This window comes from Manihot esculenta, chromosome 16 (genome assembly GCF_001659605.2).
Source record: "Manihot esculenta cultivar AM560-2 chromosome 16, M.esculenta_v8, whole genome shotgun sequence".
Classification (NCBI taxonomy): Eukaryota; Viridiplantae; Streptophyta; class Magnoliopsida; order Malpighiales; family Euphorbiaceae; genus Manihot; species Manihot esculenta.
This window is the reverse complement of record NC_035176.2, coordinates 32,382,996-32,410,512: the sequence shown is the minus strand read 5'-3', so window position 1 is coordinate 32,410,512 and position 27,517 is coordinate 32,382,996. Positions and strand designations below refer to the sequence as shown.

The following is a 27,517-nucleotide window of genomic DNA, read 5'->3' as shown; positions in this document are numbered from 1 at the left end:
TTAACCACCTTATATTCTCTTTTTTGCATGATTGACCAATCGTAGCACAGCTCTATTTCAGTTACATCATTTGATTCCATGGCCAGAAAATCCATTGAAGTATCTCTGATTCATTTGGATTAAAACCGGTCTCTTATCCCTTTTCTCTTAACAAGAAACCTTTTTTTTTCTCTCTTAAAATGACCGACAATTCACGAGCTGTTGCTAAGGTTATTATCAATGAGAGCGTTATCACATCTTTTACTCCTGATAGTGGACAAAATATACCCTCTCTGGTTAATGAAGCAGTCTAGGTGTTAACCACCTTATATTCTCTTTTTTGCATGATTGACCAATCGTAGCACAGCTCTATTTCAGTTACATCATTTGATTCCATGGCCAGAAAATCCATTGAAGTATCTCTGATTCATTTGGATTAAAACCGGTCTCTTATCCCTTTTCTCTTAACAAGAAACCTTTTTTTTTCTCTCTTAAAATGACCGACAATTCACGAGCTGTTGCTAAGGTTATTATCAATGAGAGCGTTATCACATCTTTTACTCGTGATAGTGGACAAAATATACCCTCTCTGGTTAATGAAGCAGATATCAATAATCTGAACAATGAGCAAATGCTTCAATATATCAGAAGGTTGCAGGCTACTCACAAAACTCAGGGGGAGGCATCATTCATTGCTTCCAGGGGAAGGGAGGATGCCTCCGTTGATACTCCAAAAACTCGGACAGAGGCAATCCAGATGCGATCCAAAGGGAAGACCGAGTTCGAGAAAGAAGAGTCATCAGACGAGGCTCCAAAGGATGTTGACTGGAAGTTGATACGGGCTATTCAAAGGTATCAGAAGGAGCAGGAAGAGGACTTTGGCCTGGATGATACCTCGTCCTTTTTGGAAGAGATTTTGGTAGAGACCTTCCCCGCTAAGTTCAAACTCTCAAGTTTAGACAAATATGATGGGAGAGCAGATCCCAAGAGTCACCTGGTGATCTTTAGAACGACAATGCAGTTTCAGGATGCCAACGACTCCGTGTTGGTGCCGAGTGTTTCCGTCAACACTCATAGGTTTGGTTTAGAAATGGTACCAATATTTGAGCGCAGGTTTAATTCAGAACTTCACACAATTTGCTATGTTATTTAAGTATGGATTTATTACTTGTATACTACCTAAAAAGCTCTCTTCTGACTTGCAAAAGATCTGCCAAGGAGAGGGTGAGTCTTTAAGAAGTTTTATCTCACAGTTTAATATAGAAGCAATACAAGTGGAGGAATTAAATCATGAAACAACATGTGAAGCATTAAAAAAAAAAAAGAACACACAATGTCAAGTTTATGGATTCCCTAATCAGGAACTCAACCGCTATGTACTAATAGCTAATGGACAAAGTCCAGAAGTACATCAGACTGGATGATGAAGTCCAAGCGTCGAGAGATGATAAAAGGATAAGCCAAAAGTAAAATCAAAAGACAGAGAGGCGAGAATATGAAAGAAACCAGAGAGGTTATCTAGTTTTCCGAAGAAGGGACGAACAAAGTAAGTATAAAAATTATACTCTATTGAATAACTCACGAATAGGTATTCTAATGTGGATCAAGAAAAAAGATAGGGAGATCAGGTGGCCTCCCAAACTCAATTCTAATAGAGCTGAAAGGCGAGATATGACCAAGTACTGTCATTTTCATAAGGACCACGTATATACAATGGAGCAATGCCGACAGTTGAAAGACGAAATCGAGAGGTTAATAAAGGACGACACACTTCGAAAGTTTGTCAGAAAGAATAGAGAATAGAGAAAAGAGGAGAGGAGGTCCGAACCCGAAGTAATAACTCCTGAAACAACCCTTGACCATGAACCTATAGAGGTTATACATGTAATTGTAGGAGGAACCATCGATGGTAAAGGAAAAAATAAATAAATCACAAAAGATGTCCTGAATATTCAATAATAGAGTCAAGCCACATGCTTTTAATGTGGAAGACTTAATCCTTAAAAAAACACATATAACAAATGACAATGCCAAATCTAGTAAGTTGGGCGAAAATTGCAAAGGACCATTTAGGATACCAGATATTTGCTTTTCAAAGTGCAAATTAATGCCATTTATATTGTACATAAAAGAAGAGAGATTTCAAAAATTCATCTAGGTGAGTCGGTCTCGCTTCTTATCTTATTTCGTAACTAAGTATATTGGCTAAATAATTAAAAAAAAAAACTTAATGTTTATATCATTTTGCGTTTTAATTCAAACATTTAACTTATAAATAAATAAATAAATTTTTAAAATTTAAATTACCAATTCAATTATAAAATATGCAATTAATACCTTTAACAATGATGATGAATTTTATTTTATAGTAATAATTATAAATATTTTATAATAAATATATTATTTAATATAAAATAATAGTGTATATAAAATAATTAAGAAAAATATATTTGTTATAAAATTTTTATAATTATTAATAAAAATAAAATTTATTTATTAACTGCATATTTAAACGTTATATTATTATTTTTTAAAATAAAATATATCATTTAACTATAGTTGATTATGAGTTAATGTTATTTTCATATCTAGTATTAGTTTATATTTAAAAAATAATAATATATTATATTTGATATTCTATTTGAATTTTTAGATTTTAATTTTTAAAAATTGATTAAAATTATGATCAAATATAAATGATTTAAATATTTGAATTAAAATATATGATGACGTAAATGTTGAGCCTTTTTAATTATTTAGATGAATATATTCAAACTTTATTAGTATTTGGATTTTAAGTATAAAATAAAAAAAGATTAAAACAAAAACTTTTTTGGGTTTTTTTTCTTCTCATAACAGGATGGTTAATTTTATATATTTACTTGTTATAATTAAAAAAAATTAAATCTTTAACTTATTAAAATAAAAGAAAATTTTAAAGAAATAACATATGATTTCAATATTTTTACTTTAAAATTTATGGTTTAATTTATATCAAAATAATATCTCGAGATATCATACTATTACCAAACAATGATATTTTTCAGACATTGTTAAGAAATATATATATGTGTCAATTAAAATATATTTATTAATTTAAGGATAAAAAAAAAATATTATGTAGTTGTACTCATTTTTATTTCAAAGTTTATGGTTTAATGACTTGAGATTCGGTGGGTTAATCAGATGAACACACATGGATAAGGATTCGATCTCACGAGGAAATCAATGGATCAGAATTGGTGTTTGAAGAGTTAATAGAGCTGAGTGCTTTGGTTCGGGTAGTTTAAGATTCCTGGAGTAGTGAAAATGTAAAGTTCTCTGGAGGGGTTAAGTGTCTAATTAGGGTTGGTTTAGAGGTATATATACCCTGATCACCCTCGTACCTCCTGCACCATATCCCATCAAATTGGATGGGATATCCTTTGACAGGTATGTCAAGTGGCTCATTAATAGTGGGCAATCAGCTGATAAATGTGGAGCTGGTTAACTTATACCTCGTCCTTTCACCCGCATCACATCAGTCTGATCTACAGCACGCATATTTATGACATCGACAAAGATTAGTGGAGCTGACCATCACATTGACGGTTTGTATTTATACTCTAATCGTATCAGGTTATGCTCGGCCTGCTTAGCGTTTACCAAGGTCAGTTTTCTTTGATCGTCAAGGGCCGGCCGGACTGTAGACACGTATCTTGATCGTAGAGGGTCTTATATTGTTGACCAATATAAAAAGTTCCTAATTAGAAAGATTTAGATCTTTGGAATCCTAATTAGACTTGATTATAGAGATTTTATTCTTATTGTAAATATTCCTATTTTAGGTTGATTCTTTGTATATATATACTCAAACCTTATAAAAATCAATTCAATTTGAAATAGAATAAAAAATTCCTCCCAAAATTCTTCATGTTATTAGAGTTTTACCAACATTATTTAGTATAAGGATTCATGATATTGTTCACAGAGTTAGAATTTTTATAGGTTAAGCTTTTAGGGGACTCTATAAAGGGAGTTAACTGACATTGCCCATACCAAGAGAATACCGATTGGTTTTCCGGCCTTTCTCTGGCGTTGCGTTGGCCACGTGCATGAGCTCACGCGCCACCACAGTCTCGGCGTCATTTTCATGCTTCGACACGCAGGTCCTTCTCCAATACCCTTTTTGACAGCACTCCTTTCCAGCGACCTCCCCTTCACGCGGCGCCTCTAACCAGCCCAATTCCATTCCTTATCACTTCTGCTTCTCTGATGAACAGTAGCTCTTTACCTAGGTTAAAAGAAAAGATAGTTTTTTCTTCTCCTTGAAATGGTAGACAAGAAAGTGACTAGTGTGAAAAATATAAGGGCCTTTGATAATGCTTTCATTTTATCTATTGATTTTGCTTTATAAATTATTGATTCTAGTGCAAATAGACACGTAATAGGCTCCTCTAAATATTTTCTTAATTATCTTCCATGTCTACAAAAGGATATTGTTAGAATAGTCGATGGTTCTTTCACTCCTATCTCTGGAACCGGTTCTATTGTTTGTACTTCAAATATCAAGCTATCCTCTGTTTTTCATGTTTCTTATTTTTCTATTAATCTTTTATTTGTTAATACTTTCACCAAAGCGCTTGACTGTAAAATTGAATTTTTTTCTGTCCATTGTGTTATTCAGAACCTTCAAACTAGGAAGAGGATTGACAACAGTAGACTGTACAATGACTTATATATGTTGAAAAAAAATCTGAGTTTGAATTCACCTCAGCCTCTTTTTGGAAGAAATCAAGATGCAACTAGGAAATTATACAATGGCATCGACGGTTAGGACACCCATCCTTCTTTGTTTTAGATAAACTTTATCTTGATTTATTTTCCAAGGCTTAATGTGGTTCTTCAGTTTGTGATGCTTGTGAGTATACTAAGTATACAATAACCTCTTATCCCTCCAGTAATAATAGGAGTATGATCCCTTTTGTGACTGATCAGTCCAAATTTAGACCATTTTATCATGTTGTTATTAATGTTAATTTACACTTTTTCTGCCTAATTCTGTGATTTTGATCTTATTTTGCAGAAAATGGTGTAAAGAGGTAATTTGGTGAAAATGTTCTTAAAACTGCCTAAAAGAGGATAAAGGAGAACAAACATGTTTGCACAAGTCAAGCTGCAGCTGAAGTGGAGATAAATAAGGAAAGTACATTCAGCAGAATAATTTGAAATTCAAATTTTAAATTTTCAAGAAGTCTCTCCCTTGTTGAGGAAGCCAAATCTCAAGAAGATGCACTTGTCTCCTAAGAATTCAAAATTCAAAATTCAAAATTCAAAAGAAAACATTTAAAATTCAAAATTCAAAATTCAAAAGAAGGCTCCACCTCATCAAGGAGACCCAGGACAACGCTTGCAACTATAAAAGGACCACATAAGGAGTCGCCCCACTCTTCCTCATCTCCCCATTCGGACTGCACCTCCCTTCACTCCAAGTCGCCGGCCACACTTCTCTTCTTCTTCTCTTTCTTTTATTTTGTGTTTTGTTTCAGCCATGAGTGGCTGAAACCTCTTTTTCTAATTGAAAATTAGGTGAAACTTTAGTTGTTTTATGGATTGGGAGATCTAAACATATATTGTTTATCTTTTGTTTATCAATATTTATGCAATTTCATGCTTAATTCCATTGTTGCTTTGTAGTTTAGATCAATAGGGCCAATTGATTATTGATTGCAAGGTAATAATTTGTTAGTTTGGATAGTTTTAAGTCCGTAATTGCTTGAATCATTCAAACACAAGTAACTCCTGGTGTAAAAACTAAGGAAATTGCATGATCTAGCAATATCACCATACGTTTGGATAGTTAGAATTAGGTCTCTCTATTTCTTAATGTAATTGACAGTTGTTAGATGCCAAAGGCCCAAGGACATTCCTTGTCAACTTGTTGATTAGTAATTAATTAGAGGGCGTTCCCTAATTGATTTATGCTTAAGGAGGGATATGGTGGTGAGAAACGTCTTCCACCTCCATAACTAATTTATTGAATCAAATAAAGGAACCTAAGTGTCAATGATCAATCCCAACAATTGAAATGGATCCAATTCTTCAACTAGAGCCCTTCTCACTATTGAATTTCTTTACTTTAATTATTTGCTTTATTTTGTTACTTTTAATTCTAGTTCAATTCATCAATCTCAAAACCCCCATTTTATTTTACTTTCAGTTTATTTACTTGGTCTTGATAAGGAAAATAGGTAAGTATTAATTCCCTGTGGATTCGATCCTTTTACCACTATCTACAGTTGTAAAATTGTGGATAATCAAAAAGGTTATTTTTGACCGGCTTCGACAACCGCACAGTCAGTGACCATCCATTCTGACATTTGAGGACTTACTCAAATGGTCTCACTATCTGGTAATTGTTGGTTTGTTACTTTTATTGATTGTTGCACTCATATAACTTGGGTTTATTTGATAAAGGCAAATAGTGACATGGTTTCTTGCTTTCAATCTTTTCACAAGATAATTTGTACTCAATTTGATACTAGAATAAAAATTTTGAAAATTGATGATGGTACAAATTATATGGATGACCATTTTTCTACTTATCTAGAGTCTAATGAGATACTGTATCAAATTAGTTGTCTTTACACTAGTGCCCAAAATGGTGTTACTGAAAGAAAAATAGGCACTTGTTGGAAGTAGCTCGATCTCTCTTTTTTGCCATAAACCTTCCAAAATAATATTGTGGAGATGCAGTCTTAGCTGCAACTTATCTCATTAATAGAATGTCTCTCAAAACTCTTGCCTTTAAAAACCCTTTAGAGGTGCTATAAAGGAAAAATATTTATATTGTTCTAACAAAGGTGTTTGGATGCACGTGTTTTGTTCATACTAGGACAGGTGGGAAGCTCGATCCGAGGGCTCTTAAATATGTATTTGTTGGGTATTCTCCCATACAGAAAGGTTACAAGTGTTACCACCCTCAATCTAGAAAATATTTTATCAGTATGGATATTACATTGAGAGAGGCTGAATCTTACTTCAGTACTATCCCATCACCTTTTCAAGGGGAGAACAATGAGAGAGAAGAGATGATTCCTAGTCCTATAATTCTAGAGCATTTTATTCTAGATGAGACTACTATACAGAGGAAGATTATTGGTGATCAGGAAAAGATAATTGGGCGTTTAGATAAACCAGATTTAAGGAGATACTTAAGAAGAGACACAACAGAAGTAAAAAAATATCATTATGCAGCCTACTCAGTGTCATGACTCTTCTTCTTCTTCATGTGATGAATCATCCCTAAACCTTGAGCCTATTGATGATCTAAATAAACTAATTGCTCAAAGAAAAAGAGTTAGATCTTGCGCAAAGCACTCTATTTCTAACTTTCTCTCTTATGATTCTTTGCTCAAATAAAAAGAGTTAGATCTTGCACAAAGCACTCTATTTATAACTTTCTCTCTTATAATTCTTTGTCTCCATCTTATAGAGCTTTTGCCTTATCTATTTTTTCTGTATCTATCCCATTGGAATGAAGCTCTCAAAGATTTTAATTGGAAGGGAACGATGATTGAAGAAATGAAAGCCTTGGTAAAAAATGAGACTTGAGAGTTGATGTCTCTTTCACCTGGAAAAAAAAAGTCAATTGACTACAAATGGGTGTTCATTGTGAAACACAAAATAGTAGGATCAATTGAAAGATTCAAGACTAGACTAATTGCTAAGGGCTACACTTAAACCTATGGAGTGGATTACCAGGAGACATTTGCCCCTGTTGCCAAAATGAACTAAATCAGAGTATGCTATCTTGTGTTGCCCATCTTGATTAAGAACTACAATAATTTGATGTAAAAAATACATTTCTCCATAGAGACTTGGAGGAAGAAGTATATATGAAAATACCTCCTGGATTTGATGATGAAAAAACACAAGAAAATGTGTGTAAGCTAAAGAAAGTTTTGTATAGGTTAAAGCAGTCACCTAGAGCTTGGTTTGATCGATTCAGTAAAGTTATGATTTTCTTTGGCTATCAACAGAGCAATGCTGACCATACCTTATTTATCAAACATCACAAGGGTAAAATTACTTTTTTTATAATCTATGTTGATAACATAATAATGACAGGGAACGACACTGAAGAAATGACTCGACTGAAAAAACTTTTGACTAAGGAGTTTGAAATTAAAGATCTAGGAAAACTGTAATATTTTCTGGAAATTGAGGTTGCCAGATTAAAGAAGAAAATCTTTATTTCTTAGAGAAAATACATTTTGGATCTTTTGGAAGAAACTTGTATGTTAGGTTGTAAACCAGCAAAAACTCTCATTGAGAGCAATCACAAGCTACAAGCAAGGTTTGGTGAGTCAGTGGATATTGGCAGATATCAGAGGTTGGTAGGCAGATTGATTTATCTTTCACATACTCGACCAAATATAACATATGCAGTCAGCTTAGTCAGTCAATTTATGCATGATTCTCGTGAGTCTCACATACAAGCTGTTTTCATATTTTGCGATACTTGAAGTCTGCTCCTAGAAAAGGTCTCCTATTCTCTAAACACGGTCATCTCAGTATACACGCATTCACAAATGCATATTGGACTGGATTCCTTGATGATAGGAGGTCGACTGGTGGTTATTGCACACTTGTGGGAGGAAACCTTATCACTTGGAAAAATAAAAAAGCAAAGTGTTGTTGCTCGATCAAGTGCTGAGGCGAAATATAAAGTGATAGCACAAGGTATTTGTGAACTCCTTATTGTAGAGATTGTTGGAGGAATTGACACTGTTGGAGAGTGATAAACTCCTCTTGTACTGTGACAATAAAGTTATCATCAGTCTAGCTCATAATCTGATTCAATATGACCGAACGAAACATATAGAGATTGATCGATACTTCATTAAAGAGAAGTTAATAAATGGTGTCTTGAGATTAGATCATGTGACTTCCAATGAACAGTTAGCTGAAGTATTTACCAAAAAGCCAAACAACAAGATCTATCATACCTTGGTTTGCAAGTTGGACATGTGTGATATCTATGCACTAACTTGAGAGAAAATATTGACCAACATAGAAAGTTCCTAATTAAGAGGATTCAGATCTTTAGAATCCTAATTAGACTTGATTTTTTTTTTTTTTTTGAAATGGGGATTGAGGATCGGGAGAGTAGAATCTGAAACCTCTCAGATTTACTTAGATGCACTTATCATCAGACTATACCTGTGAGTGCTAATTAGACTTGATTATAGGGCTTAATTATAGAGATTCTATTTTTATTATAAATATTCTTAATTTAGGTTAATTTCTTTTATATAAATATTCAAATTTTATGAAAATCAATTCAATTTGAAAAAAAAAATTCCTCCTAAATTCTTTATATATCTTATATGTTATCAGTATCAAATTAGTATATTATGATATGATTTCTACGTTAATATTCTTGACGATATTTAAAAATTATCATTATTTATTAATAGTGTGATATCATACATATGACTTTAACATAAATTAAACTACACATAAATTAAACTACAAATCATAAAGTTAAATTCGATAAAATCATTTTCTTTTACTTTCTCCTTAAAATAATTAATATTGTTGTATTACTATTTATTTGGATAGAATATAATATTAAAAATGCAACAAATTCAAATATTTAAATTTAAATAATTGTGAAGAAACAGAATAATAAATGAGGGTGCAAGGTGATGTAATTAGTTGTGAATAAGGCAAAGGTTGTTCTTACGTATATAGAGTTTGTGTAGGTGAAATCTTTAATGCAAACTTAGACTTTTTCTATCCAATTCACCGACACAACACACACAATCTGTCTTACATATTTAGTACGCTATCATCTTTTTCATGTCCCAAGCTCCCTCTCTATTAAAACACTTAAACCACCTCATCATCATCTCTCAATCATCCATCTCATCTCATCTCCCACTTTATTATTATCATCAACTCTCTGCAAATTTCGCACTCTCACTCTCTCATCTCCATTAAAAAGGATATGGTACAATCAAAGAAATTCAGAGGCGTCAGGCAACGACAGTGGGGCTCCTGGGTATCCGAAATTCGCCACCCTTTACTGTAAGCTCACCCACTCACATTATTACACTCTCTTTAGTATGAGCTTGTACTTTTTGCTCATTAAATACCCATTTAGCTTCAGGCTATATATACCTCGTATCACACTGCCAGAGCTTTGATTGTTATTGTATGGAAGGAGTTTGTGATATTCCTCTGTGATGTGTTTTTTGTTGGGTGTGTGTAGGAAGAGGAGGATATGGCTAGGCACGTTTGAGACAGCTGAGGCAGCAGCAAGAGCTTATGACCAAGCAGCTATACTCATGAATGGCCAAAATGCCAAGACCAATTTCCCTAGAAGTGACCTGGAAGAAACAGGAAATGATCATAATCAATGCAATACTGATCAGTATCCATTGCCTCCCAAGGCTCTCTCTGAGCTGCTCAACACCAAGCTTCGCAAGTGTTGCAAAGACCCTTCTCCTGCTTCTCTCACTTGTTTAAGGCTTGACAACGACAATTCTCACATTGGAGTGTGGCAAAAGGGAGCTGGTTCTCATTCCAGATCGAATTGGGTCATGAAGGTGGAGCTTGGAAACAAGAAAACACAAGTGGTGGATGATGGATTTTCACTGTCATCATCATCGTCATCGGCAGTTCATGAGATGGAGCCTGCACATGGTCTTGATGATGAACAGGATATAATTGCAACACAAATGATAGAAGAACTACTTAATTGGAATTGACCGCCTGTAAGTCTCTATCTAAACTCATCTTCAGGTGGGCAATTAGCTAGAGCTGCAGGTGCTGCAGCGAAACTGATTGTAAAACTACCTTCAGATTAACGAATGAATCCATTACCTTAGACATCTTCAGGAACTTAATATAGCAGGAAATCGATCCATATATATATCTATAGATATATAGTTTACCTGATATTAGTGTCAGCTAGATGTATATTTTTCCTGATGGGCATCATATTGTAGAAGAGCCATCAGGAATTATATTTACAGACATGGTGTGCTCTGTATGTTGAAACTTTTGTAATAGAAATTAATGTTTTTAATTATTGATAATAGGTGTTTTGAGTTAATGATGAGTGATGGATGGCATCTCTCCTTTGTGTTTGATACTGAAAATGAGACTTTCCAAGAAGTGGCCATCAGCTTGGAAACTTGTGGAATGTATAGTATATACTTACTGCTACGGCCTACGGGAACTGTTGTATGCTTGAAAACCTGAATTAGAGACAATATTAACTAGACAAAGATATAATATAGAGAAAGATTGAGACAAAAACACATGGATTTTCTATTTTTTGAAAGAGAAATCCAACTAATTGCTCATACAAAGCACACATGAGCTTACTCTTCCATATATTAATATAGATGTAATCCCTTTAAAAATCATGGCTAATTTTGGTAAGAAAGTGAAGGCATAGAAGGACAATGACACATGAGATGATGTAGAAACTAAAGCGAGAAAGAGACTTATACAGCTTAGAAGCTAATAGGAATATCCAAACAAATGGGGTTTGATTAAATTGGCAAAAAATTTGTGGTCATGGGTAGAAGATCCATCATCCATGTGTTTGTAGTAAACTTTTTATACATACTCAAAATGGAAGTTATTCATGGGCTGACAGCTTTGGATGCATGCATGTATGTGGTCTGAAATTCAGAAGGATGGATCAATGGAAGATTCCCCAAAGTCCTAACAAAAAGAAAAAAAGAGTTTGAAAAAGAAAAGGCAGAGGCACAGCTCTAAGTGGTTGGATAACGATTAATGAATGTTTCACCTTTATCAATCAAAAAATGCCCAGAGTTGATTGGCCATCAACAAGGTAGTGACACGCTTGCTATGCCTTTCAACATAATTATGGGGTGGGTGAATTGCAATTATAAGAGCAATAACCATTCCCATGGTTGATTGGTTTCCACTTTTCAATATTGTTCATTTCTTGAAGTGACACTCTTTTGACTTCCAAGTGCATTATTTGGCATCATCACGTGATGAGAAGGGTAAACTGTCTTCAACCAGAAATAATTATCTATATCATACGATATATGAACATTTAGAAAAACCAAGTTTCACCATAACACAACAGTTCAATCATGATGCCTGAATACCACCATGAGATACAGCATAGTAAACAAAACATTAAGATTGTTAATAATGGCAGAGTGGACTTGCGGCCAAGAAGCCTAACATTGCCCCAAAAGGCTTCAGATGCTGATCAGATCCTATCAGCCAGGTACTTCACCAGCGAGTTGACAGGTTTACTAGTGTCGACACCTTCAATTCCCCTGCATTTAATCTTAATTCGAGCAAGGTAATCGGCTGCAATCCAAGCGAAGCTCAACATTGCTGCACTGTCATCAGCTTCTGGCCCTTGCAATTCCAGTGACTTTTTTATCCAAGTGGGATGATATGCAACCTGGTACCACGCTGATGCCTTTCGCTCATACAGCAAGTTTTTCTCATCATCTGAGAGTTGTTCAAAATCCAAATCCATCTTCTCAAAGACTTGCCTAAATTCTTTCTTGAGACCACTGTAAGATTGCTTAAGCCTCTCTTTCAATTCCCCATTCTTCCTGCTGTTGTACTTTGGCATGGACCAAATATGACCAGTTACAACCTCTTCTTCTCTTTTCACTTTATACTGGCCCATAAGACCTTTCAGCTGTCCATCATATGAGCACTTTTGATCCCAGGCCTCCAGAATGTAATCAGATGACCCGGAAACCTCCAGATCCCTATCATAAGGAATGTCACCAGGAACGATGTTGAGCTCTGAAGACGCAGCTACAACATTATCATCACAAGCGTCTTTAACCTGGCGATAAAGTCTTCCCAAAATTTTGGTCGACTTGTAGGACTGATAGTCCTCCTTCCCCATAAAATCTGGATACATTTTTGGTCTCAGATAAGGTGGCATAGTTACAAGCATCCCAGTCTTAGGAAAGTCAACAGCTGTGGCTGCTAATTCTGCCAGTTTTATGCAATTATCATCCAGAGCCCCATACTCGCTCAAGTCTGCACGAACAACATGCGCGTTACAAATTGCTCCCAAATTCTCGTTTACCATATGCCTTGCAAAAAAATCTATAATATCCTGCACATAGAACACAGAAATAATCAGATCTTTTCTTGTGGCAAAATTGGAATTATAAACAGTATATATCCTCAATTAAAGGCTAATGAAATGACCTAGGATCTGAATCTTCAGTAAGAATACACTAAGTATGCTTCTTTGTGATACTGTAATCTATCTAATATCATTTTCTAGGCACAAGTAACAACACAATAATATTGCCATTACCAGCAAGAGAATATGCCTTGGTGGGGTGGAGACGTGGAACTTCATGATGTTATTCATAGATTCCAAAATTATGCCAACACATAATTTACATGGTTCATGGCTTCATGCATTGTCAAATAATAAACAAACAATATATCAATACTATAGTGCCGCGAAAATAATAGATTTTGTTGGTTCAAGAAGATTAGCATTGGTATCATATAATCCTCCCTACCAATAGTTTTTCAACTATCACTGTATACTAGACTTGGGCATCATTTAATCCAGTATTTGCATGGGGAGAAAAAGAATAAGAGAAAAGTGAATGTTCAATGAAGATGGTAGGGACAAAGAATTGCCCACTACACATTATAGTACCACTTAAACAAAATTGTCAAATAGGCTTCAAAAATACTCCCTCCGTCTCATAATGTTTGTCCATTTTTCCTTTTTTTATTATTCCAAAATTATTGTTCACTTTCTTTTTTTTTAAACTATAGTAACATATAAATTGACTATTATAACACTATTTAATTTTGTTTTATTTCTAAGAAACCTTTCAAAATATTTCTTAGTATTCAATAAAATTAAATGTACTTAATATGAGTATAATTGAAAAGTTAATAAAAAATGCATTTATTAATGTGTGAAAAAGCAAAGAGGACAAAATTATGGAACAGAAGGAGTAATATTCAAATTGAGCAAATAACTACCTGAGAACGGACAGGGCGATTTAGGACCTTGGCTTCTGCAGCATTATACTGCATCGGTGTCCAACTCCTCTTACTTGGTGGAATAAGGTTTTCATCCCACGTAACGAAGTATAAATCTCCATCAAGGTCACTTCCAGAAGCTTCATTTGTATGCGGCCTGTCACCCTTCTGTGGGAAGATAAGGCAATCATGTAAATGGTGCAGTTCAGGAGCATCAACTGCTTCTAGGATCCTTACATCTCCAGGATGAAGGCAAGGATTTTTAGCTATCACCACAGTACCTTTAATTACTTCAAGGTTTTTCTTGATCTCACTAAATCTTGAGCCATGCTTCAAGAAACAGTTTTCCAAAGACGGGTTAGATACTTGGATAAAGCACTGACCTTGTTCAAGCACCCCTAGCTCATCCAAGCAGCCCATCAACCATCTCCCTGAAGAAACAAAGATCCTAGCCTTTTCCCTGAGGCCCCAAAGCTGTGCAGCTCTTATACAAGTTAGCATGCCTTGTAAGTGAGGTTCCTTTTGGGGCTTGAAACCTGCACTCAACATTATTGCTGCAGTATTACCTTGCTCAGCACATGATGCAGTGATAACATCGAATGCTACGTCAGCATCCATGAGCATCTGATCGAGTTTGGAGACCATATCAAACTGCATTTCCCAAAATATTTCATCTGGAACTTGCAAAACGGAAAGCAAAGTAATAATCTGCCTATTCAAGAAACCAGGCTGAAACCTGGTCCATGAACAGATTTCCAAAGTGGTGTGATTTGATTGGAACTTGTTCATACTGGGCCTCAAGGACAAACGGATCCCATCACCTTGTGCTGGCCAGCAAGCCACAACCCCTTTACATCCTGCATACCTGATCTGGTAAGCGCATGGTGGATTAGCATCTAATTTCAACTTTTCTGCAACTTCCTTCGCAAGATCTGGAGTTATAGTTCCAATACCATCAGAGAATATATAACCATTCCTCTCAATATCAGGAAGGGAAAGATTAACCTCTCCTGAAGGAACTTCTACAGTTGCATATGTAGAGGAGAAACACTGTCCCATCCTTGCAGCACATTTTGCAATGTTCCTATTGGTGAACCTCCCCATCCAGCTTCGGATCTGATGAACACTAATTTCCGCATTTTCTGCAAAAAACCATGCAGAACGATCCCTCAGTTGATTGGATGAGAAGGCCAAAAATGAGTACCTTCGACCACATAAGTAAAATCCATCAGTCAGAATACCCTTCACCCTTTTGAAGACTCTTGTTTTTTGAGAGAAAGAGTTAGAAGTGATCTCTCTTACTATAGGAGCAACGTAATAAGTGAGAGTGTTTGCGTTGATTGTCTGCAAGCCTTCATCCATGAAGGTGACTCTTAAAAATCTATCAGCAATATCTTTATATTTTCTTAAAACTCTATTGGAGAGTTCTACTTCAGGTGGAAGGCAGTATGCCCTGGTAGGAGTAATAGCCAGCCGCCTAATTTCTACAATATCATCCAACTGTTTAGGGCTCTTGAAAAGTTTGGGGTTATTCAGCAACCATTGCTGGACAGCTTTGAGACAGCAATAAGCATCAAAAACAGGGCGCTTATAAGAACAAATGTGCTTCAATGCAGACAAATTTACATCCAGAGGTTGGCTTCTCAGTAAATCAAAAAAACTGTCAGACAGTTGGTGTTGATTGAATATTCCTTTATGCATGACAGCATTCACCAGGAACATTACCTCAAAAGCAATCCCTTCCTTGTGATGAATACAAAAGAAAGCATCTGACATCGGCATCCCATACTCTGGTTCATTTGAATTCTTAAGGGGCATTTTTAGGAATTCCAGCTGCACCCTTCGTTCTTTAAGATAGTTCAAGGCCCTATTCAACTTTGCACCATGACGAGGGGGGATGGAAACTCGATATGAATTACAACGACCAATTGCCCCACTAGGGGTAAAATCAGTGGTCCGGATCCAAGGATCATCATCATCCAGCAAATTAAAGGGAGCTAACACTTCGATGTCATCGTCAGCAGTTCTATACCAGACAAAAGGTGCTGACACCAGCTGCAACAGGATAACCAGTGATGAAGTGTTCCAATCAGTATATTGTTTCACCTCATTGATGTCTCTCACTAGGAACTCCAATTTAAAGTCACATCTAATGACTGCATGCTCAGTTGTGTCTTTCACGGAGAAGGCAGTATCCCTAGTGAAACAAAACTTGCATGTCCCATCAAAAGGATCCACAAGAAAATCAACTCCAGAAGAAGGTCCACTCCAACCAACCAAGAATTCATTACGGCTAAGCGTTCCAATCTCAACATGCACGTCAGATAATTTAAAGGGAGTTGTTGTTCTCCTTCTCTGATTCATGTGATATGGATTTTCAGGACCCAGACTAACTTTCAGTGGCCTGTCATTCAAGAAAAGTTCACAGCGCCCTGCAGCATTCTTAGCCCAAGTGGCTGATTGAGGTGAGGCAAAATGGACAAACGCATGTGGCTCTATCTTGTTATGCCCGTCTGTTCTTTGGACACCTGCAGTGTTAGTTATGTCAAAATTTGGATAGGACTCTGGCGGGGTCCATGATGTCTTCAATCTGCACCTCCAAACAAGTCCAATCTCACTTTCCAAATATGCCACAAGATCTTTTGCCTTGACACGACTATTAAATCCACCAATACTGACTTGAGTTACCACTGTATCCTTCTCATTCTTTTCTATCTCCATTAATTTGCCGGTGCTCTGCCAAGTTCAACAGCTAAAGGTTACAACAACAACTAAGCCTTAGTTCTAAGCTAGTTGTGGTTTAGCAATATAGATCCTTTTTAGCCATTCCCCTTTATCAAGCACTGATGATTATTAGATCAAAAATATATTTTCATAGCAAACTCTTCTGGTAGAAACTTGATAAAGAGCCAAACAAGCAGGAAGAAATAATTCATTTAAAGAGATTGTGACTTCCTATTATAACAGAAAATAGGGGGAGCAAAAAAAGGGAAAAGAACAAATCCCTAAGGTAACTGTTAAAAATAAAATTGATAAGATCTCTCTAATGTTGTTGGGTGCATATTCAAGATACTTCTTTGTAAATAATTAAATATGCAACCTAAGAGCAAAACAAATTGTGTTTCAGTTTGACCCCAATCCCAATGCACATTTTAATAAATAATGAAAAAACCAGACCCAAAAAAATTATTTTAAGAACTATAATAGCACGTGTTTTCAATTCTATTTTGTTAACTAAGGTAAGTGTTCCAGTTGATCCCAGAATTTCAAAATGAAACCTCATCCCTTCTTTTCCCCACGCTGTATTGGCCGAGAATTGTTTCCCGAAAATGCCATGGCTTAGAAACTAACAAATTTTCAAAAATTTTGTGAAGAAATCATGCCATAGCCATACTCATTAATCGATTACAATGCACAATTCCAAAAGAGACAGAAAAAATAAAGTTAACCCCAATAACCCAGGACAAGAACTCAACATCGCCCAAAAAGATAGAGTCTAACCCTTTGTTTGGATTGGGAGAAATGGAGAGAAGAGAAAAGAAACTTTAAAATAATATAAAAAAACTGGACACAAATTCACCCATTAAAAAAAAAAACAAAAGAATGGTCTCTAATGTTAAGGCATTGATCAAAGAAAAAGAATAACAATAGTGAATTGCATTTTCTCGATCACCAAACAGACAATCCCAACAGCCAATTTTGAACATGATATCAAATACATAACAAATATCAATCAAAGAATTAAGAAAGACTAACCTTTCTTGCGTTTGATGAAGCTAGAACCGAGATAGAGAGAGTAACGAGAGACTGGGCAACTGAACCATAAAATAGGAATGGTTGGGCCACCTTCTGAGAGAAGTTGCTTTTGGTTGCCTTCCTAGTGAAGTAGTTACCCCTCACTCTCGAGGCTTCACTCACTGTCGTTACCTTTTAGGAGAAGGCTATGATTGAGCCGATGGCATCACACAGTAGAAGGCCCATTTGCGCCAAGCCTGTGATCATCTCTCGCTAAGGTTGGACCTGGCACAAGCCGGTTTCAAACCGAGCGGCATCATAGTAAAGAAATAATCAATTCAAGTCAAAACAAGACAACAAATCCAATCAATTTAAAATTTTAATTTAATTTTATATTTTTTATTTAAATTAATTTTATATTATTAAAATTTTAATTAATTTAATTTAATTTTAATTAAAAAACAATAAAATCAAATTAAATTAAAATATTTTAAATAAATAATAAAAATATTTTAATAATTAATTAAACTGAATTAAATTAAATTAAATTTATTTTTCTATTAATTTTTATAAATATTTAAATTTTAATTTATTCAATTCAATCGATTCTAAATTGATGAATACACCCCTCTAATAATTTTCAGTTTAAAATATGATTAAAAACGGTTACAGTGTTAATTTAGGGAATTTTTATAGTCTAAAGTTAATTTACTTCATTACAAAAATAAATTTAACATTATAAAAATTCTATATTTTTATTCTAAATTTATGTAAATTGGTTTTTATTTTTAAAAGTAATTATTTTGCAGAAAATATATTAAATTAAAAAAATTATTATTAATTAAAATAATATTTTGTTTTGCTATTTACAAAAATATGTTATTGTCTTTGTATGTTAAAGTATTTATTTTTTATATTATTTGAAAATGTCACTTCTTTATAAATTTAAATAATTTTTCATCAAAATAATTAATTTTACAAAAATATATTATTTTTATACATTTAAAAAATAAAAAGATAAATGTTTATATTTTTTGAATTATTATTATTTTTTCCTTTAATATTACACATTTTATATAATTTATTAAAAAAAACAGGTTTCCTTTAAAAAAAATTAAAGAAAAATACAAATGTTTCATAGATTTGATTAATTTTTATAAGAAAGAAATTGCTACATTATTTCAAATAAAATAACCATAATAGTAACATTTTATAGATTAAACTGCATAAATTTTTATAATTTATATTTATAATACAATCTTTGTTTGTTTTTTATAATTAAAAAAAAGCAGCCAATTAACTCAATGTAAATTTAATTTAGAAAATTAATAAAATTTGAATTTAGCTAGTTTTGATTTGGAATAGACAATTCAAATTAATTATAATCATGGTTCAAAGGAAAAAGAAAAAAAAAAAAACTCATACTTAACTCACTAATGAAAAAACTTTTTAGCCAATTCATAAATGACTAATTTCAATCTATTTTTACCAGTTTCAATTTTTTGAATTTGATTTAGTTGAGACTTGAAATTAAATGGATAAATATTTGAGTCCGACTATAAATTATATTTTATATGATAATATACTTTGTATTTAATTTATAAACTTATTATATGCAATATATTTCAGTTAATTTTGTATGATGCATATATATAATAATTATTAATATACATACTATATATTTTATATTAGATGCATTAATAAGTTTAAGTCATAAATATATATATTTTTTTAAAATATCTCTTCCTACTTCAGCGGCAGAGAGAAAATTTCTTCTCAGTTTCTTTTTTTTTTTATGATTTCAAATCTTTTTTTTTTTATGATTTCAAATCTTTTTTGTCTTTCTAATGTTCGGTCTTTTTCTATCCTATTTGATGATCTGATATCCAGAAAATATGATTTTACAAGAGTTTTGTAAACTTATAAAAAAAACTTAATTCTTTTATTCTCTCTCTTCTCCCTCATGCGAGATGGCCTTTCCGCTATAGGACCACCTACTCCTTGGTGTAGGTCCGTACGTACGGATGACTCCAGGACCCTCCCTCTGTCAGGCAAGCATTTAATTCCCTTCGGCGTGCGAGTGGACAGGACTGCGAAATGACTGGACCCGCAGCCTTTTTTTCTTGTGACCGGTTTTGAGGGAAAAGGATCGGAACCTAGGAAAGGGCTGGTTTTAAGGCTGAAATGGGCCGGGTCGGTCCGATTGAGTGACTTAAATAGGAGTCCGATCAGGAGGATGAACAGGTTGGGCCTGACTTATTTGGAGGTTTAGGAGCTTCCTGATTGTGGGCTGCTACTATCGGTTCGGCCTCGTAATAGGACGGAGAAATCCAACGGTCATCACTATTAAGTAAGGAAAAGAGAACTCAGCAATGAGATCCTCTCTTACTATCATCAATTTGGTCTTATTTAGTATCGTTTTTTTTAATTTTTTTAATTTTTTTAGTGTTACATGTTACTTTATAAGGTGATTTTAATTTATTTGATGATTATGGGTTAGTTATTTTGAGAACGCTTACAATGTTCTAATTGAATTGTTTTGATTTTTCATCGACTATATAAAAGGTAGTGTTATATCATTTTATTTTCTCTCGTCGAAATTATGACAAAAAGTTGAAACTATTTCATTTTCTCTCGTCGAAACTATGAAAAAAAGTTGAAATTATTACAAATCGTGAACATCTTTATGATGGATATGATATTTTCGTGATGGATATGCTCTCTTTCTTGTGCGTTGCTATTGTTATTATTGTTATTGCTAAATTTAAACACTTATCTCTATGTTGGTGGTTGGTTTTGATTTGCATGTTCCTTTTCTACTCCACCATGGGTTTTGATGTCTTATAAATGTCGAGTTCTTTTCTTCAACAGCAATGGTTAGATTCAATGGCTCTATTACTCCAAGTGATGATTTAAGGCGCATAATTCTTCATTTTACCCGAGTTTGTTGGTTTCGGATCTTTGCCCGTTTATAGCTAGGGTTTATTCATTTGGGCTTTGGTTACATTGGGTTGATTTATTATCTTTTGGCACAGTGTGATTTGTTGCTAGGGTCTTTTTATTATGGCCCTTTGAATTTTTAGGCTCGACCACCTTTATACTGAGTCTAGACATCTTCTAATGAATTTACTTATTTTTAATAAAAAAATATTATATATATTAAGATTTTAGTTATTTAATAAATGCTTAAGTACAATCAAATTAAAATTTATATGCAATTAAAGTGAATTTATAATTATAAAAATAAAAATATATAATAATTATGATAAATTATTATAAAAAATAAATCAATAATATAAAATATAAATAAATATATCACTAACCATTAAAAAAATAATTAAATGTAAATTTATTTTTTTAAATCTGTAATGGAAATTAAGTCTGAAAATTTTAATTTTTATTATATATATATATATATATTTTACCGAAATCAATGCGGCCATCTGCACTCCGTCTCCGCCTCGGACTAAGTGCATTGAGTAATGATTATGTTTTTTAAGTAATCTCGTTTTTTAGAAAAACTTTTTATTGCAAATTTGTATTTTGCCGATTTAAATATATTAATTTATAATATTATCTATTTGACTCAATCATAATATATTTCAAGATTTCGTTTATTTGAAGAAAAATAATTTATAATAAAAAATATAAAAATATTTTATATGCAAAATAATTTATTTTATATTATTTAATTTAAATTTAAAAAATAAATTATATTAATAACTTTCAAAATTATTTAATTTATTTGAAATACTTTGATTTTTTATTTAATTAAAAAAATCTTTTTGATTTAATTAATTTTTTAAGTATTATAAATATTAAAAATTATATATTTTTTTAAAAATATTTTCCACAAAACAATGAAAACTGAATGAATGAATAAAGAGGTTATCATTATTGGTGAGAGTCAAATTCTACATAGATAGAGATTATCAAACCTTTCAAAATTTGATAGGCAAAGATAATACTATTGATAAGGATATGGATTAACTAAGATTAATCAAATAATTAATGTTAATTGTGAACTTTAAGCAAGGAAATGCCAGCATAAATTCAAGCATCCAATTATGTTTTGTGGAATTTTAAGCATCAACTTTTATCAAAATTGGCTTTTTTTTTTTCACTCAACGAGATTTAAAAAATATTTGTACTATAACTTTTTTGTTATAAAAAATATCAAATTATATTATTAAAATAAAATAATAAATATATATATATAATATATATTTATTTATATTTATAGACTTAATTAAATAATTAAATAAATTTAAAAAATTTCATATTTTACTTTTCGATCCTAATCCTCAAGTTTTAGTTAAAAAAAAATATATACCTTTGCTCATGCAACACAATTGTTAAAATATTTTTCTGAAATAAAAAAAATTTAATTCCATTAATCGAAAAGAGTCAAGCTGCCGAGAACAAGAAGCCGAGTGGACAGCGAGGGATTATCCCTTGGACAAAAACAGCACGAGTATATTCTATCCCGCGAATATTCTCCAACATTTTTCTCGTATTTATCTTTTTATTATTATTATTTTAATTTTTTTTATTCTCTCGCTCCTTTTTTTTGTCAATATCACAGCTCGCACAATATGTTGTTTTTTACTATTTTACCATTTGAAGAATTCAGTCGCCGGAACAATATTGATAATCCATATACGGGGGTCTTGATCAGCTGTTGAGGTATGAAGTTCTGGAAGAGCCTGAGCATATTGATAGAGGATACCTTACCGGAATGGAGAGACAAGTTTTTATCCTACAAAGATTTGAAGAAACAACTCAAGCTAATTTACCCCAAGGACGGCGATAAGCCGCCGAATAAGCGGCCGAGATTGGAGGCGGTGATGGTGGCATCGACTGATAGGAAAGACGGTGAGTATCGCAGGGAGGAGAGTGGCGGTGAGGTGATGAAGGAGGTGATTGATTTCGTTAGGCTGCTGGAGGACGAGATGGAGAAATTTAATTCCTTTATTGTTGAAAAAGAAGAGGATTTTGTTATCCAATGGAAGGTATTATTGAAGTGATACTGATTTTTAATTAATTATCCCGATGCTGTGGTTGTGATGGAATTTTTTTGTTTGGAATATGAAGAATTCAATTTTTGGAATAAAAAGTATTCAATTTAATGTTAAGTGACAATATAAGAAATTTAAATTTTTTGATATTATGTGAGAATTTTATGTTCGATAGAAAATAATGCACATAATTATATATTAGAAGACGAGAACACCTATATTTACCCAATTAGTTTTCAATTTTGGTTAACAGTTCCCAGTTTGAAGAAGGAAAGGGATTTTTTCCCCTTCTTGTCTTCTATAGTTTTGCAAAGTGATTTGAAATCTGTGCTGTAGCTGATATTAGGCTTAATCTGATAAGGGTGGAGTTAACTCTTTAGTAAATTTATTTTCTCATGTAATATGCTTTTACAATTTGAACTGGATCTAAATGGCATATACGTCAGTCAATTGGCACCGCAGCTGAATAAACAGAGGTTATTCCCTCCGCCCAAGACATGTCTGCTATATTTCTACATTCTTTGTTACTATAATGTTCTGTGTACATGAAACTCATGCCATGTTAAGCTTTTCATGCTTTATTCTGACGTATTCCCATAATTCAATTCATTGGGTTGGCATTTGTGTTTCTCTTGATGGGTTAAATTGTTTCTTGGTGGTTTTGTTCCCTTTCATTTGCTGTAGTATGCAAAATGGAAATTGGCATTCATGAACATACAATCGTTTATAATTTTTCTTTTTGTGATTGTGGTCTGAATGCAGGAGCTGCAAGACAGAGTTAAAAAGGCCAAAGATTCAAATGAAAAACTGATGGAAGTGGGAAGGGAGATTGTGAATTTCCATGGCGAGATGGTTTTGTTGGAGAATTACAGTGCTCTCAATTACACAGGTGAGTTGACAAAAAATGGGGCTTTGAAATTTGGTTTTCCTCTTCTATCATCAATTGAATTCCAGTAGTTTGTACAATGCACCAGATTCACCAAATATGCCATCATCATATCCTTATTTAGAACCAAGTTTTAGGCGACTTGTTAAGGTTGTGCTAAATATGTCCTGTTGTTATAAGAAGTGCTTGCATAATTTTTGTGATATTTGGTGGAGGACTTGATTATCGCTCGGACAAATCCTGAAACCAGAGCAGCTGTTCTGGTTGAATTTTGCACCATGGAGACCATGATGATCTTATTTAGTTATCTGGAAGGAGAGTTAAAAAAGAAAAGAAAGAAAGAAAAGTTTTGCTAAATTGCTTATTTCAAGGTTAAGCTGCTGATTTGCTTGCCATGTTGGTATTCTCATTCTAGAGCTTTGAGTTGATTTTGTTTCTGGACTTGATTTTACAGGACTTGTGAAGATATTGAAGAAATATGACAAGCGAAGTGGTGCTCTGGTTCGTTTGCCCTTCATCCAAAAGGTTATGCAGCAGCCATTTTTCACAACTCATGTGCTTAACAAGCTTGTGAAGGAGTGTGAGACCATGCTTGACCGGCTCTTCTCAAGAAATGAACTGTCAATATCACCTGATGAAACTGAAGAAGTGGAAGGTTGTGACTCCAAAACTTCAGCTGAAAGTAGGGGGCAGTCGATTGAAGTTCCCAAAGAGCTTGCTGAGATTGAGAACATGGAGAACATGTACCTGAAGCTAACTCTATCAGCGTTGCGTGTCCTTAAGGAGGTTCGGAGTGGAAGCTCAACTGTGAACATGTTTTCATTGCCCCCTTTGCAAAGCAGAGCCTTAGAGGAGGACTGGAAGAAAGTTCCTATCTTAGAACAAGCTGCCAAGTAGAGTTTTATTTTCAGAATCTTACCCCCTTTCTTTGTATAAATTTTTTAAATATTGGAAGGGTACTCTGTTTTTTTTTTTTGGATCGTCCATGTGGTTTTATTTTGTTTTATTTTATTTTATTTCTTTTTGTGTTTTTTTGGGTTGGGGGGGGGGGTGTTGATATGGTAAACTTGATGTATTCTTGTTGTCCTATACTTAACAAGTGTTTGATGTATCCCATGGATTTCTATCATTCAAATTAGCCCGTTAACTAGCATAGTTTTTAACTTTTATTTATTTATATTTTACAGTGAATACAGAGTTCATGTGAGATGACCCACCTAACATGGAGTTCCTCCAGGCTCCAGTTAAAATAATGAAAATATTTAATATAAATATTTCAATCCAAGCCAACAACAGCAAGGATTTTCCTTCCTTATCATCTGTAAGTCGACTTCCATTCCAGTTATGTTTTATTTTCGTGGTGGAGGCTTTTGCATTAGCTCAACTTTATGGCTTGGCTACACTTTGAGATTTCTCAGTCACGTTTCAATGCATTGTCCTCTCTATTGACTACCGTTTAGCACACGAGAATCGCCTTCCAACAGCTTATGATGACTGCTACAGTTTTTACTTGAATTGAATGGCTGAATCACCTCACGAGTGTTGAACCTTGGCTCAAACTTGGCGGATCTTTCTCGTGTATTTCTTTGTGTAAACTATGCTGGAGGGAACATTCTTTACCATGTTTCTATCAGAGCAATGAGGAATGGAGTTTCTCATATCGAAATCAAAGAATTGTTGATGATGCATCCTTATTTGAACTGAGAAAAGGACTAGGAAAGAGATGGCTATGGAGCAGATGTCGAGATGAATGATATGTTCTGGAGACTAAGCATAGCAGGAGGGTCAAATCTCAACTGCGCAATTTGAGATACAAGTCTGCTGCTGAATGGAGTGTTGTGTCCAGCAGCAGTAATTGATGTTGCTGGCCTAGACTTCTTGAATGAAATCGGAGTATTCTATGCAGAGATTTTAGCTAAGCATGGGTTGAAAGAGGTGGAGCTAGTGGAGGCTGGGGGAGTACTGAGGCAACTCGCTCCAAAAACAGATGAGTAAGTTTATGAACAGCCATTAGCATCTCAATCAAATGGCTGCCTGCCATAGAAACTATGTGCAGGAAGAATACCACAGAAATCTGATGAAATTATGGTAATGGTGGTACGTGGTAACCATATGAGAAGGCAATGAAATTTGAAAAGGCTGCTGCAATTACAGTAGATGATCCCAATCAATTTGTAAAAGAATAAAGGATTTCGATCCAACAAGTGCCCAAAAAGGTTCAGCAACTTCCTTCTGAAAGGTTAAAGGTGACAGGAGTGACAGCAGAATGAATTTTTGAACCATCTTTCTCATTACAATGGAATCCTCCAGCTCCTACAATAACTAAACGATCTACTTGATTTCATAATTTAATTGTGACTTTCATTCAAGTACAATGAAAGCAAATAAACTCAACAATTGTATCAGTAATCTCAAGAAACCTTGAAAAATCTGAAGCAAACAAATTGAGAGTATAGATCTCAGTATAGAATGATATATGTTAAAATTTATCTCATTATACATATGCACATTTCAATGCATGAAAGTTGAAACTTAATTGCTCACATTCAGTGATCAACAACTTCTAGCCAGGTATGCTTCATCACATAATCATTTCTACTCATCAAATGTGCTCATAAAACCACCAATAAAGCCAGCTCCATTGCAATTCCCACATAGGATGTCCTTCTTTCCTCTGCAAGATGACCCATAAACAAGACATGATTTGTGGGAGACATTCTATCATTGAATCCAAACCATGGAGGGAAATGACTGGTAATTTAGTTGCATATCATGTTCTATTTGCAACTTTGGTAAAATATTGACCACGTACAAGAGGATTGAAAAAATTTCTCAACCCAAATGCTATATTACTTTTAACTGTGATGACGATAGGGATGATAGAGATTACCCACAAAGCCAACAGGAGTCTCCAGCTTTAAACTGCCCATTAAAGAGATCAACGGAGTTCACTCCACTACCTTTACACTGTGAGCATAGAACTGCACCTGGTAATTGACAGCAAAAGAAGAAAATTTATCTTTCATCCGTTTATTTTCACAATTGTAAGAAAGAGAATGCCATAAGTTCTCAGTAACATTTTAGCTTTGTTTAACTCATGAAGTCATCAAGAAACAAGCTTTTAATTCAACCCAGAAAAGAAGTAGATGAATATAACGGTTATGGAATAATGCCATGGGAGGTGGACAACAAGAACATCATATAGTTTGCAACCCAAATCACTTGCATTTTCAGACAAGCAGCAATACTTAACTCTGGTTATTGGCTTAATTACCATTTCCATCACAGTCAGCACAGATGACGCTTTTTGGTTTTGGGTTTTGATTACTTGGTGCAGCCTATTATCAACATGAAAAATTAGAAAGAGAAAAAAAAATACAGCAACCAATCAACATAAAGAAATAGACTTAGCTGACAATAAGGGAGTAAAAATCTGACTCTAGTTTTCAAATGGTGATGTCTAGCAGTAGAAAGAGGGTGGAAAAAGTCATGTATCCCAAGAATCTCCTGCTTGACAGAACTGGTTCCAGTTCCATATATCCCTAAGCGTCAAGAAACCAATATCATGTAGTAGCAGACAAAAAAGAAAAGAAAAAGAAAGTGTGCATAATGAACTTTTCTGTTTGTGAAGTTAAAGAGAGAGGCACCTGAATCTTGCGTGGCTCTAACAGGAAGCGGCAGCCTCAAGCACGAAGTCACAGCCATTGAAAGAATTCAACTTTTTCAGTTGGTGGCTTTGCAATATTGCAATGGATAGCAATCACAGGTTCCCAACGATTAGATTGCAACTGGGCTGTGAACAATGTTGTAGGCCTCGGACGGCTCGCTCACGATATAAATAAACAGCAAGCCCATACCCATAACAAAGAGAAGG

The 27,517-nt window shown here is 33.9% G+C and overlaps 4 protein-coding genes across 4 annotated transcripts; 2 read left to right on the top strand and 2 right to left on the bottom strand.

Moving 5' to 3' along the window:
- Window positions 1-9,825: 9,825 nt before the first annotated feature.
- Window positions 9,826-11,017, top strand: LOC110604056 (ethylene-responsive transcription factor SHINE 2). The gene is made up of 2 exons (XM_021742116.2): window positions 9,826-10,053; window positions 10,238-11,017. Exons 1-2 carry the CDS (start codon window positions 9,974-9,976, stop codon window positions 10,734-10,736), a joined length of 579 nt encoding a protein of 192 aa, XP_021597808.1. The 5' UTR covers window positions 9,826-9,973; the 3' UTR covers window positions 10,737-11,017.
- A 1,000-nt stretch (window positions 11,018-12,017) lies between these two features.
- LOC110603620 (RNA-dependent RNA polymerase 6) lies at window positions 12,018-17,919 on the bottom strand. Its single transcript, XM_021741414.2, has 3 exons — window positions 17,761-17,919; window positions 14,005-16,740; window positions 12,018-13,105 (listed from the first exon to the last, which is right to left on the bottom strand). Exons 2-3 carry the CDS (start codon window positions 16,723-16,725, stop codon window positions 12,227-12,229), a joined length of 3,600 nt encoding a protein of 1,199 aa, XP_021597106.1. The 5' UTR covers window positions 16,726-16,740; window positions 17,761-17,919; the 3' UTR covers window positions 12,018-12,226.
- A 4,377-nt stretch (window positions 17,920-22,296) lies between these two features.
- Window positions 22,297-24,793, top strand: LOC110603965 (SPX domain-containing protein 1). Its single transcript, XM_021741973.2, has 3 exons — window positions 22,297-22,751; window positions 23,520-23,646; window positions 24,098-24,793. Exons 1-3 carry the CDS (start codon window positions 22,428-22,430, stop codon window positions 24,538-24,540), a joined length of 894 nt encoding a protein of 297 aa, XP_021597665.1. The 5' UTR covers window positions 22,297-22,427; the 3' UTR covers window positions 24,541-24,793.
- Window positions 24,794-26,040: 1,247 nt separating this feature from the next.
- LOC110603964 (protein BUNDLE SHEATH DEFECTIVE 2, chloroplastic) lies at window positions 26,041-27,454 on the bottom strand. The gene is made up of 5 exons (XM_021741972.2): window positions 27,291-27,454; window positions 27,082-27,185; window positions 26,918-26,981; window positions 26,534-26,630; window positions 26,041-26,317 (listed from the first exon to the last, which is right to left on the bottom strand). The coding sequence occupies exons 1-5, from the start codon at window positions 27,346-27,348 to the stop codon at window positions 26,239-26,241; spliced, it is 402 nt and encodes a 133-aa protein (XP_021597664.1). The 5' UTR covers window positions 27,349-27,454; the 3' UTR covers window positions 26,041-26,238.
- Window positions 27,455-27,517: the final 63 nt, after the last annotated feature.

Coding starts and splice junctions, on each gene's coding strand:
- LOC110604056 (XM_021742116.2), top strand. CDS start 9,974: ATGGTACAATCAAAGAAATTCAGAGGCGTCAGGCAACGACAGTGGGGC. Junction 10,054..10,237: donor GAAATTCGCCACCCTTTACT/GTAAGCTCACCC, acceptor GGGTGTGTGTAG/GAAGAGGAGGATATGGCTAG.
- LOC110603620 (XM_021741414.2), bottom strand. CDS start 16,725: ATGGAGATAGAAAAGAATGAGAAGGATACAGTGGTAACTCAAGTCAGT. Junction 13,106..14,004: donor ATCGCCCTGTCCGTTCTCAG/GTAGTTATTTGC, acceptor TTCTATGTGCAG/GATATTATAGATTTTTTTGC.
- LOC110603965 (XM_021741973.2), top strand. CDS start 22,428: ATGAAGTTCTGGAAGAGCCTGAGCATATTGATAGAGGATACCTTACCG. Junction 22,752..23,519: donor ATTTTGTTATCCAATGGAAG/GTATTATTGAAG, acceptor GTCTGAATGCAG/GAGCTGCAAGACAGAGTTAA. Junction 23,647..24,097: donor CAGTGCTCTCAATTACACAG/GTGAGTTGACAA, acceptor TTGATTTTACAG/GACTTGTGAAGATATTGAAG.
- LOC110603964 (XM_021741972.2), bottom strand. CDS start 27,348: ATGGCTGTGACTTCGTGCTTGAGGCTGCCGCTTCCTGTTAGAGCCACG. Junction 27,186..27,290: donor TAGAGCCACGCAAGATTCAG/GTGCCTCTCTCT, acceptor CTTGACGCTTAG/GGATATATGGAACTGGAACC. Junction 26,982..27,081: donor ATCACCATTTGAAAACTAGA/GTCAGATTTTTA, acceptor TGTTGATAATAG/GCTGCACCAAGTAATCAAAA.